Source organism: Perca flavescens, chromosome 6 (assembly GCF_004354835.1).
Source record: "Perca flavescens isolate YP-PL-M2 chromosome 6, PFLA_1.0, whole genome shotgun sequence".
Lineage (NCBI taxonomy): Eukaryota > Metazoa > Chordata > Actinopteri > Perciformes > Percidae > Perca > Perca flavescens.
Window position 1 is genome coordinate 30393717 of NC_041336.1, and position 11738 is coordinate 30405454.

The 11738-nt window shown below is 41.3% G+C and overlaps 1 protein-coding gene across 1 annotated transcript; it reads left to right on the forward strand.

The window, feature by feature from the left end:
* Positions 1-857: 857 nt before the first annotated feature.
* trhra (thyrotropin-releasing hormone receptor a) lies at positions 858-6354 on the forward strand. The gene is made up of 2 exons (XM_028581136.1): positions 858-1968; positions 5375-6354. The coding sequence occupies exons 1-2, from the start codon at positions 1162-1164 to the stop codon at positions 5813-5815; spliced, it is 1248 nt and encodes a 415-aa protein (XP_028436937.1). The 5' UTR covers positions 858-1161; the 3' UTR covers positions 5816-6354.
* Positions 6355-11738: the final 5384 nt, after the last annotated feature.

An 11738-nucleotide genomic window follows, 5' to 3' on the forward strand; every position in this document is an offset into this window, starting at 1 on the left:
GTGTGTACTGTTATCGTTATTTACCGTTGTCTGTGCTTAACGTTCAATGTGGCTCCCTTGAGTGCAAAACAAATTCTCCTCGGGGCAATAAAGGTTTCATTCAGTCAGTCAGTCATTAAAGTGAGTGTATAAATCAATTAATACATGGTTTATTACACAATATCTATAATAGTTGCAAAACAATATAAGGACATTTCCAAGTGTCAAGTTTTCAAGTGTGCATTTCTATTACTCCTCTAATGAAGCATCAACACATATGTGTGTGTAACTAATTAACACATACTTACTCCAGTGCTGACATAGCGCTGTAGAGATATCTGGCTAGGTGCTAGCATGAAATCTGGCTATGCGAGACAAATGAATACTTAATAACAAAATACAGTTGTAATTGTATAAAAGGCCTAGTGAATTTTCACAAATTTGGGGGAATGTATAAACACTTTTACACCCACCTGTGAATGATTTGTAAATGTGTAAGGCTAGAGTATAAGATTTCTTCACGTGTGTATCATACAGTATATAATTACTAATTATGATATATAAATGTGATAACTGTCCTATAGTGTTATCAGACATGTATACATTAGTTGCAATTGTTGACAAATGCATTCATAAACACTCAAAAATGTACGCAACACAATCATTTAGGGTCCTTAAGCCCAGACATAAGAGAGGCAAAGTGTGTGCTTCCAGTGTGAGCCTGCTGTGACCTCACTGTGTGTGTGTGTGTGTGAGAGAGAGAGAGAGAGAGAGAGAGAGAGAGAGAGAGAGAGAGAGAGAGAGAGAGAGAGAGAGAGAGAGAGAGAGACTCTCAGTCATGACTGCGTGAGCAGTGAGACAGGAGCAGGGCACGTAGCTGCCTGCAACACCTCTTCTAACTTCAACCATCTCCTATTCATTGTGTATGTATCTACTTTCATTTGATGGCTTTGCAATATCAGGAACTGGGTTTGGTGGAGAACAAACAGTTGACTGGATTATATATGTGGATGAAATTACGTTGTTTTTTTTTGAGGATTTAAAGGTCGTTGGACTTCTGGTGCCAGCCAGGGCCCTGCACCGTATGTGCAATGAATTCTTGGGAATTCTTGTGATTGAATTTGAATACCTGGTGGAGCCTGATTGTCTTAAAAGCGCACAGAGCCACAGCCTCCCGCTGTCATGGAAAACCTCACCATGGATAACGCGACTGTGGAGAATGACACGTCGCTGCAGGACAATCGCACCCTGGGTGTTTGGACTGACCTCACAGTTGAATACAAAGTGGTCAGCGTATTTTTGGTGTCCCTCATATGCGGCTTGGGGATCGTGGGGAATGTGATGGTCATACTGGTGGTCCTGACCACCAAACACATGCGGAATCCCACTAACTGTTACCTGGTGAGCCTGGCCGCGGCTGACCTGATGGTCCTGACGGCCGCCGGGCTGCCCAACATCACCGACGCCCTGTACGGCCAGTGGGCGTACGGCTACGTGGGCTGCCTGGGGATCACTTACTTCCAGTACCTGGGAATAAACGCGTCCTCCTGCTCCATCACCGCCTTCACCGTGGAGCGCTACATCGCCATCTGCCACCCCATCAAAGCGCAATTCCTGTGCACTTTATCCAGGGCGAAGAAAATCATCATGCTGGTGTGGGCGCTCACGTCCGTCTACTGCGTCATGTGGCTCTTTCTGTCCGACACGAAAAAGTTGGTGTACGACAACGTGGTTCTGCTCAGCTGCGCCTACAAGGTGTCCAGGAGTTACTACCTGCCCATTTACTTTACAGATTTCGCGGTGTTTTACGTGCTGCCTCTCATGCTGGCCACAGTTCTGTACGGACTCATCGCCCGGATACTTTTCCTCAACCCGCTGCCTTCAGAACCCATGGGCAGCACCCAGAAGTGGAGGACGGAGACGAGTCAGGGAGGGAGGATGGTCAGCAGCTGCTCCTCCAGCAGCACCACGGCTGCCTCCCGCAGACAGGTGGGACACACGTTCTGCTGCTTAACGATTACATTCAGCGGTGGAAGATCAGAAGTATTCAGATCCTTTGCAAGTAGCCTACTAACACCACACTGTAAATTAAATTAAAAAAAAAAAAACTCTGTTACAAGTAACAGTCCTGCATTGAAAATGTTACTTTACTAAAAGTATGTAAGTACCATCAGGAAAATGTACTTAAAAAATGTAAATGATGCAAACAGTTGTGAGTTTATTCGGCTGATCATACCAGCTGTAGGCCTACTTCTAGGCCTGAATAGTGTTGGGTAGTTTAATTTATAATCAGACATCACATTTGTAAACTACATGTGTTTTGTGTGCAAAAATGTTAATTTATAAAGTAACTAGTAACTAAATGTGTCAGATTAACGTTGTGGAGTAGAAGTAGAAAGTGGCATGAAAAGAAAAGACTCAAGTAAAGTACAAGTACCTCAAATTTGTACTTAAGTATAGTAGGCCTACTTGGGTAAATGTACTACGTTACATTCCACAACTAGTTACATTAGATGTGGTAGTAGTTCGTTGACTGATGATTGTGTTTGGGCAGAAGTGAGAGCATGTGTCCAGCTGGACCGCAGGTTGATTTCATTTCCTCCAATCAGAAACAATTTGAGTGATGTCACTCAATCCCCTCATACCCAGCCAGAGAGATCCACGAGACTATGCTTTATACAACAACAAAAAGATCATTTAAAAAGAAAGGAAAGAATTATTAAGGAAAGTGGAACAATGCGCCGGCCACAGGCTCTCTTAAAACTGACCCACACACTGGGGCACATCTAATACAAATATGATAATAAGGTATTTAGGAGCAATAAGCAATAAAGTGGTAACCCGTTCCCTATACAACAAACTACACATTTGATGAAGGTAATACAAGACAGAAATGAGCAAAAAACATTGTTATAACAGCATATGGAAACATTTCATGTTACTGTAAATCTTTATAAAACTACAAATAAAATAAAATAACAGGGCTCTTAATAGATTTATTTGGGAGGGTTGTGCTGCCTAAAAAGTGCAGTCAACACCACTCACAGTCACAGATATAGAGCATATGAAAAACCATCCTTTTTAGCCCAGCTGATCCAAACACCCCAAACAGAAGATCTGTAGCAGACTTCTGAAATAAGTCATCAGTTAAATGAAATCATGTTTGTCAGGACCTGTTATAAGCAACTCACATAAGATTAGTAGGAGTCATGAATTATTAGCAATGTGAAGTATGTTTATGGGGCTGTTAAAGAGGGATCTTCAGTAGCCCAGACACAACATTAAGGTTAACACGAGTCGACGAGTGTATCTATAATAACAAATAAATGGTGAATAAATTATGCATTTTTCTATTCAAATTTGTTCGCTAAAACATTTCTTTCAAAATGTTTCAACTCACCCCAAGCACCCCTACATACTCACTCTACTGCATATGAGCATACAGTGCATCAAAGCACTGTCAGCACTCATTTACTTTCACATTCAATGTAACAAAGTGCACCTCGATTTTGTCCCTTTTTTTTGTCCAGCGGAAAAGAGCAGATCCACATTTTGTAACGCTCCGAAGCACAAATTTATAAAGCGGCCTGCCGAAAACAAAAAAAAAAGTGATACGACACGAGGGTTTTATATATTTATTTTTATGTTAATGGGTGCTTTCTTTATAAGAGCTCAAGGTGCAGCCACCTTTTGAATTACCTTGCTCAGTGTATCTGTGTGTGTGTGTGTGTGTGTGAGTGTGAGTGTGTGTGTGTGCTGCTGCGTAAGAAAAACATTCCGGCTCACCGCGCGCATAGAAAACTCAAACTATCTAAGACAGTTTTATCCACTTCTGACATCATCTTTCCTCTATAAAAAAAAACAAAAAAAAAAACACACACACACATACACGCAGCAATTAGTTCCTGCTTTGTTCAAAATAAAACAGACTCCTCTAAAGGCACAGACACACAGGCGGATAGCAGAGCTTGATGTTTGTTTATCAGATCACGGGAAGAAGCCTTCCTGGAATGACAGTGGGTGTGGTACCCTGAGGGGAACTACCACACTCTATTAGATTGTCTAATCAGTTAACCCCAACTCAAATAGGTGTGTGACTTTTTTTCCATTCGGTACGGCTTGTATATTCATCTTTGACTGACACCCACCACCCACAAACACACAATCACGTGCCATGTATGTTACCAAATTACCTTAAGGTCAAGAAGTAATGAGCATCCAGGATTAGGTATTTTGCTCACTGATGACACTGGCTGTGCCCCTATCCAATCCAATGGTGTCACCCGAGTGCAGCGAAGATGACACAGCATAAATATGGATACACTGTAATTGCTGTAATTTCACATCAGGATTATCATCTAGAAAATTATATGAACAAATCCCGGCATTGTTTAATTTCGCATACACATCAGTCTTCCGGGTTAGACATTCTTTAAAAGCATCTGGATAAATAAGGAGTATTTTATGGATCTACAAAACCAATGTTTTAAGTTTTTACAAGGAATAGCTTGGTTTGTTAATGGTCACATTTTCACCCAAACGCGGTGCCACTATTTGTGGAAAACCTACCAGCTGGATGAATCTCTTACCTGACAAAACCTTTGCAGTTATCTTTCATAAATGTCATTTATGCTGTGTTTGCATTCATCTTTAAGTTGTGTGTAAGTTATAATGCTGTTTTCTTTCGAACAACTGTTCAATTGTTCAGTGTCTTTGCACAACAGTACAGGATAATCTCTTTACTTAGCATTTATGAGCCACAACCAAATCACAATTCATGCTATATTTTTGATAGATGTTATTTGAATTACCTTATTTTATTATATAAAGAATTATTCTATTGTGATGATGATGATGATGATGATGATGATGATGATGATGAGAGCAGCTGTCAAGGTTGACAGCCCCAGACAAGACAGCAAGGAATAATAAGTGAGCATGTGTGAGGATTGAATGCAGATGTGTGAGAAATAAAGAAGGCCTAAGCATGCAAAAGTAGTCTTCCTGCCTGAACTTGTGCTATAGCTTCATTATTGATTTTCGTAATCAAACTAATTCTTTGATGACCAAATTAAGAAGTTCTAACAGGAAAGTGTCAGGAGGAGTAACCATGGAGTGAAAATCTAGCAAATTAACAACTTTAAATTGAATGAAATCAGGATTATATATTTAGGAATAGGCCAGAAAACATTTGGACTAATAAAAGACCAGCTGAAAATGACTGATGGCTGAATTCCATTTAGCTGTTTGTAGGCATGGCTTACTGGGAAACTATTTTAGTATAGATTACCTGTGCATGTAAAACACTCAAAGTTCAATTAATTGTCCATTTTTTTGTGATTTCATTTTGCTTCACTTTTTTTTTTTTTTTAAACACATGATTGAATTTTCTAAGGTGACAAAGATGCTGGCTGTGGTGGTGATCCTCTTTGCCTTACTGTGGATGCCCTACCGGACCTTAGTGGTGGTCAACTCCTTCCTGGACAAAGCCTACCTGGACACCTGGTTCCTGCTCTTTTGCCGTCTCTGCATCTACCTAAACAGCGCCATCAACCCGGTCATCTACAACGTTATGTCCCAGAAGTTCCGTGCCTCTTTTAAGAAGTTGTGTCACTGCGGCCCTCAGCGTATGGAGAAACCACCTTCTTACAAAGTGGCACTAAACTACAGCGTCATCAAGGACACATCCAATGGTGAAAGTCCTGACCATTTCACCACAGAAATGGATGAGCTAAACATGCCGACAGATCAGTACTTACCTGCCAGCATCCTGCCAAATGCCAAGACTATGCCATTCATAGAGCATTCACTACCAGGTAGTGGTGTCAAAGCCTGAGTAAAAACACACTTTTCCCCCTAAAGAGAAGAGCAGAGAGTCTGACAGCTGCAGTATGGATTCAGTCACCAAGAGGACATTTTAGAGAAGTGGTAATTAAACGTACCCAGACCCTTCCGACTTAATGTCACCAAGGTATTCTCTCTTGGAAATGTTTATTTTAATTGACAAGACAAGTTGCCAAAAGCAAAATAGAATGCTATTTGATAAGCTGACCTTTAGCATTTTGTACAAAATAAGTGCAGGGAGCTTTTACGAATCTTGCTAAAACACATTGATATAGGAAGCTGAAACCAAATTAAAGCAAACTTCTTCCATCCACTCCCTCCTTCCTCTCCACTCAGAACCAGACTGTTAAACCAAACCCTATAACAGCGGGAAGTTTCGGAAGTGGATACCATGGGGCTGAGTGATATAGCAAAACATTTTATCACAATATTTATCAACATATTAATCAAGATATTAATGAAGGGACTATTTTTTGTTGATCTTAAGATTCCTCATTCCTATTTCCTTGTTGAACTAAAATCCCTAGTAGGATGCAGAGTTGGAAAAATGACCAAGAAGTGTTTAAGCTGCAGACAGAATATATGTTGAAATTATAAATATAAATTATACAAAAATAAACAAATAATATCCTCACTCTTGTCAGTCTAACCTATAACCTATAACCCCACTGTGTGAAATCTTTACAGCCATATGCTTATATCTTAGTTGAGTTAGGCTCATTATTTAAAATGCATACTTTACAGTTTGTTGCAGGGTGTTTCTCTGAGAGCCTTGCTACTCATTCTTACGGTTGTGTCTAATTACTGGTGAGAGCATGAGTGCTTGCACTCTGTGTGCGTCATTAGATGGTGATACTTAAAGCTTCAGTGCGTAAATTATTGAACGTCCATTACATTCTAACCATTGCCAAATGAGTTGCTTAAAAGCTAATTAAGACTATCAGCTCCATACAACTCTCTCTGTATTTCTCAGTATGGCTACGTTCAGAAGATTGCGGCGTCCGGTAACTTTCTCGCACAGAAGCTTGAGCGAAGATGATTACCTCTTCAGAAGAGTCCATCATGTTTTTGTAATCCTCAGTGTCCTCCTTGGCTACTAGCAACTGCATGGAGGAGGGGTGGGGATGCGTGCGCGATCACGGAAGGCTTGTATCATGTGGATGCGCTGACAGTGTTGTTGTCATTACTTAGAATTCCTCATGGAGGCGACAGAAACTACGCACTGTAGCTTTAAGGTTCAAATAAGTTCCTGGTATTTTCCGTCTTCCTGTTAACAGTGTACATCACCTAGACTACTTGTTCCATGTCAGACTATAAATTACATTAGACTAGCCCTGTTTGGGACTCTCATCAACTCTGTGGCCTAACAGGGCTCCAGGTAAAGCCACACCACCAAACATTACCTTGTTTCTCCACAGCAGCTCTTTACCATTGGAGGCTATTGTAGCTGCAGAGCGGTCGCTTTTTGTATCAGCACAAAAAGGTTTTCTCAAAGTGCTCATCTTTCCTGTCCAACTATCCAACCTCTGTTGAGATAACTCAACCTATCCTGCTGTGCCTATCTTGGGAAGGGGGCTGTCCGGTTCCAAAAGACTACCATATGACCAGTACTTTTTTTAGTACTAAATTGTGTAAGGGATTACAATTTGAAATTCAGTGTCTTAAATTATAAATAACTAATCTCACTACCGTTCTGTTACTTTGACAGCTTGCGGGTCGACTTGATTTCATTCTTACCGGTAGTTTGATGTTTATCTGTGTTTTAAGGCAGCGCTGCCTGGAAGGCACTAGGCTTAGGCAATGGTTATGGCTATGGTTAGGGTTAAGGTTAGGGTTAGGTGCCTTGAAGTCAACGGTCGCAGCACTACCTGGAAGGAGACGTTGGGGGCTTAAAACACCATCAAGATAGTTTGATGGAGGTGGGATATCAGTTTGGTCTCTGTGCATTCAATGGAGATACTGGTCTGCTACAGTCTGTCTTGGTCTGGGCACTGGAGGTGTGGGGAGGTAGATAGCCTCCACCAAAAGAAATGCCACTCACGGTGACGCCAATGTTTTCTTAGGCAGTGTTCACATTACAAGCAAATGTGGCCCAAAAAATACTATTTTTTGGCTCTCATTTTAAACACATCAGACTTTTTCAAAATAGTGTGGGCACAGAAATTAAATTTGGTCCAGCGCACGGACGGTAGCTTAGGAAACGGACCTTCGGTTAGCGGCTGTAGCAACTCAAATTCTGCCCGGGGTAACAGCGGGCTGGTAAGACACAGAGCTGTTAGCCGATAGAAAGTTAGCTGATCCAACGGGTGCTGGGTCTTACGCTGGCTGAATTTAAAGTGCTCATATTATGCTCATTTTCAGGTTCATAATTGTATTTAGAGATTGTACCAGAATAGGTTTATGTGGTGTAATTTTCAGAAAACACCATATATTTGTTGTACTGCACATTGCTACAGCTCCTCTTTTCACCCTGTATGTTGAGCTCTCTGTTTTAGCTACAGAGTGAGGCATCACACTTCTGTACCATCTTTGTCACGGAAGTAAAGGCTGGACTACAACAGAGCTGTTTGGAGCAGTGTTTTCTCTGGAAGATGGTAAGTCCCTTTGGGGTGGACTTTGGGCTTTTTCACTTTGTAAACCTATAACGTGCACAAAAAAGTTATATAAAACAATAAAGGAAAGAGAAAAAGCCAAAAAGCATAATATGAGCACTTTAAGTTTCTTCTACAACAAATGTCTGGCAAATGTAACGTTTTTATTGTTGTTCCATTGCGCATGTATGTGATGTTATTGATTGATCCAATGATGCCTATTACAGTCTAGTCAGAAAGATTGGATATGGAGAAAACACAAATCGAATTGAGCATTAAGCCCTGTAATGTGAATGTAGCCCTGTTCATATTGTGTCGTATTAGCTGTTGGCTGGCTGCTTGTTAAATTACAACATCTCGTTTTCCTTTTTTACACATGTTAAATACATAAGATGTAATGTGTGGGTGTGGAGGCTTCTAAGTGGTAAAAAAAAAAGTCAATGACGGTCTGGGCTAAGTAACAGCAGTAATAAGTGATTGAACTAATTAATTCCAACTCTAAGTTTTGCTGTTTAGTAATTAGTAAAGTAACGTTATTGAAATGAATATGTAATGTGTAACTTATAAATAGCATATGACATAGCTTTGTTTCTGTGTTGGGATTGGTAAGCAATAATAGGCCCTATGTCATCACGCAATCTTAATTCATCAACAGTATATCAAAGTTTCTCATTTTCGAATCAAGGACATTTTCTATCCCAATCAGTGTTCATATCGCCCGGCCCTAGGATACCATCTCTGTGGTACTTTTAATTGAAACAAGAGTCTTTTCTTCATGGTGTGTTTCGACACAAGGTGACTATTTTAAAAGGAACTACAAGGTTTCTTCAGCCAATTGTTGTGTGTGTTTCCACCGCGGTCTAAAGACCCGTGAAGATTAGGCTAATTAGTCTGCTGATGACATGACAGGATGAGGGCTGCATGTGGTTGCAGGGGTAAACACACTCTACAGCCTGAAGTTAAGTGTGCCCGCTGTATCATCTAAGAAACACTTAAAGGTCCTATGACATGCTGCTTTTTGGATGCTTTTATATAGGCCTTAGGGGTGCCCTAATACTGTATCTGAAGTCTCTTTCCCGAAATTCAGCCTTGGTGCAGAATTACAGCCACTGCAGCCAGTCCCACAATGAGCTTTCCTTAGGATGTGCCATTTCTGTGTCTGTAGCTTTAAATGCTATTGAGGTGCTATTGCCACTTTGCTCGTTTGAAAGCCATGATGTCGCTCTCTCTCTCATGGGTGGGCCAAATTCTCTGGGCGGGCAAAGCAGAGAAAGGGGAGGTAACCTTGCTCCTTATGACCTCATAAGGAGAAGATTCCAGATCGGCTCATCTGAGCTTTCATTTTCTCAAAGGCAGAGCAGGATACCCAGGGCTCGGTTTACATTTATGGTCATTTCTAGCCACTGGGGGACCATAGGCAGGCTGGGGGAACGCATATTAATGTTAAAAAACCTCAAAGTGAAATTTTCATGCCATGGGACCCTTAACAACAACAAAACAGCTCACTGTTCTTTAGCTCATAACCACAGAGAAACAATTTAAAAAAAAGAGTTTTATTTGTGTCATTCAAAGCATCGCTTTCTCTCTTTCGCTGATCCCAGACAAACGTCCACAGCCGGCATTTACCCTCGCACAATCTCAGCAGAGCCTCAAATGGTCGTGAATGATACTAGAGACCTCAGACGCTGGCCTGCTCTCCGTTCCCCACACCAGACTCTGTACCTTCGGAGACAGAGCCTTTAGTGTTGCAGCCCCATCCCTCTGGAACACCCTCCCTGCAGATATCCGAAATGCTACATCCCTGGACATTTAAAAAAAGAAAAAATCCTGAAACACCACCTGTTTACCACAGCCTACAACTTCCTTTAGCTTAGCCACAGTAATTCTGTAAAGCGTCCTTGGGTTTCATGAAAGGCACTATATAAATAAAAGTTATTATTATTATTAAAAAATGTATGTAGTAATGCACTGTAAGTCGTATGTGTTCCACACATTTGTTACTGGGGTAGAACTGGGGTAGACGCTCCATATTCACGCGCCATCTTGAAATACGTTAGCCGTTAAGGGACGTACAGGACATACTGCTCCGCCTTTCACGTTTTCATTGTCACATGATAAACTCACAGGTGCTGCTAATGCTGCTAATGGGTATCGGAGCTTCCCGGCCCCGGCAAGTTTGAAGAAGGAAACATGTAGTACCACACGTATTCAAAATCCAAATTTCAGGAACAGGAGTGATCTTCTTTGCCCAGAAAAAGAAAAAGGATATTGAAAAGAGCAAGATACCGGCTTTTTGAAGCGTGAAGGCTACCGTAGCTGTAGTACGTACTTTGAATGGCGTGGCGCGAGAGAGTTGATAGCGATATATGATCTCAACGCTAGATGGGAGAAATTCCTACACACTGGACCTTTAAAGAGGAATACACAAGACAGGTGTTGTGTCCCGGGTGTACTTCTTAAAGGGGTGATAGAATGATTATATAGGGTATTTTACACTGTTCCTTAAGGTCTCCTAATGGGGTATGTAACATTGGTTGGGCTGAAAATTGCCCGAATGCTATTTTATTAGGCCCTTAACTACCCTGTGAATATGGCTCTATTTGGAACAAGAGCTTTTCTTCCAAATATGGTATGCTCATGAATATTCAGAATGAGCTACGTGCTGATTGGTTTGAGCAAACTACAAAGAAACACATGGGAGACTCGACAGCAGGTCTCACTGCAAAGTTATATATTGTTTGTCGGGCTATTACGTTATTAAATTCACTTCTGAGACTTTTTTAAGCGAGAAATCAACTATATAAAGCTCAAATATGGGACGTTTTACGAAAATTGATGGCTTATTGCAAATTTGGTAAGACTGTGTGTCGGAGTTCATCTGCCGGTGCTGCCTGTGTTGCTGCCTCACTGCCCAGCCTGCCTTCCTCCACAGACCCCGGCCTGCAGCTCCCCTCTTCCTTCTAGCTAAATGGCCCGTGTGTGAGAGTGATAGCGCGGTCAGCGAGCTTGTTGCACCAGCAATCTCTTACCACAGTTCCAGTTAATCTAGGCTGGCTGTCAGCTGCCGGCATAACTTTTTTTAATTTTGTCACGCCACTTATACAACATATCTCTAAAGGTCTTAAAGCTAACAACGGTGTCCGATTTCAAGTTAATGAATTTTGTGAACAGTGGGGGTTTCGTTAGCTATGACTGTCCCTTCAATCCTAGCTATGTGTAGCTAGCTACAAATCACAGATAGTTAACTTCATTTTCAGAGTAATTTGTTTATATTTACAGTTTTAATTTCGTCACGCCACTTATACAACATCTCCCTAAATGTCT

Bases quoted from the DNA above. Each gene is read 5' to 3' on its own strand.
- trhra (XM_028581136.1), top strand. From the start codon at position 1,162: ATGGAAAACCTCACCATGGATAACGCGACTGTGGAGAATGACACGTCG. The intron at 1,969-5,374 runs GTGGGACACACG...GAATTTTCTAAG, and splicing joins CGGCTGCCTCCCGCAGACAG to GTGACAAAGATGCTGGCTGT.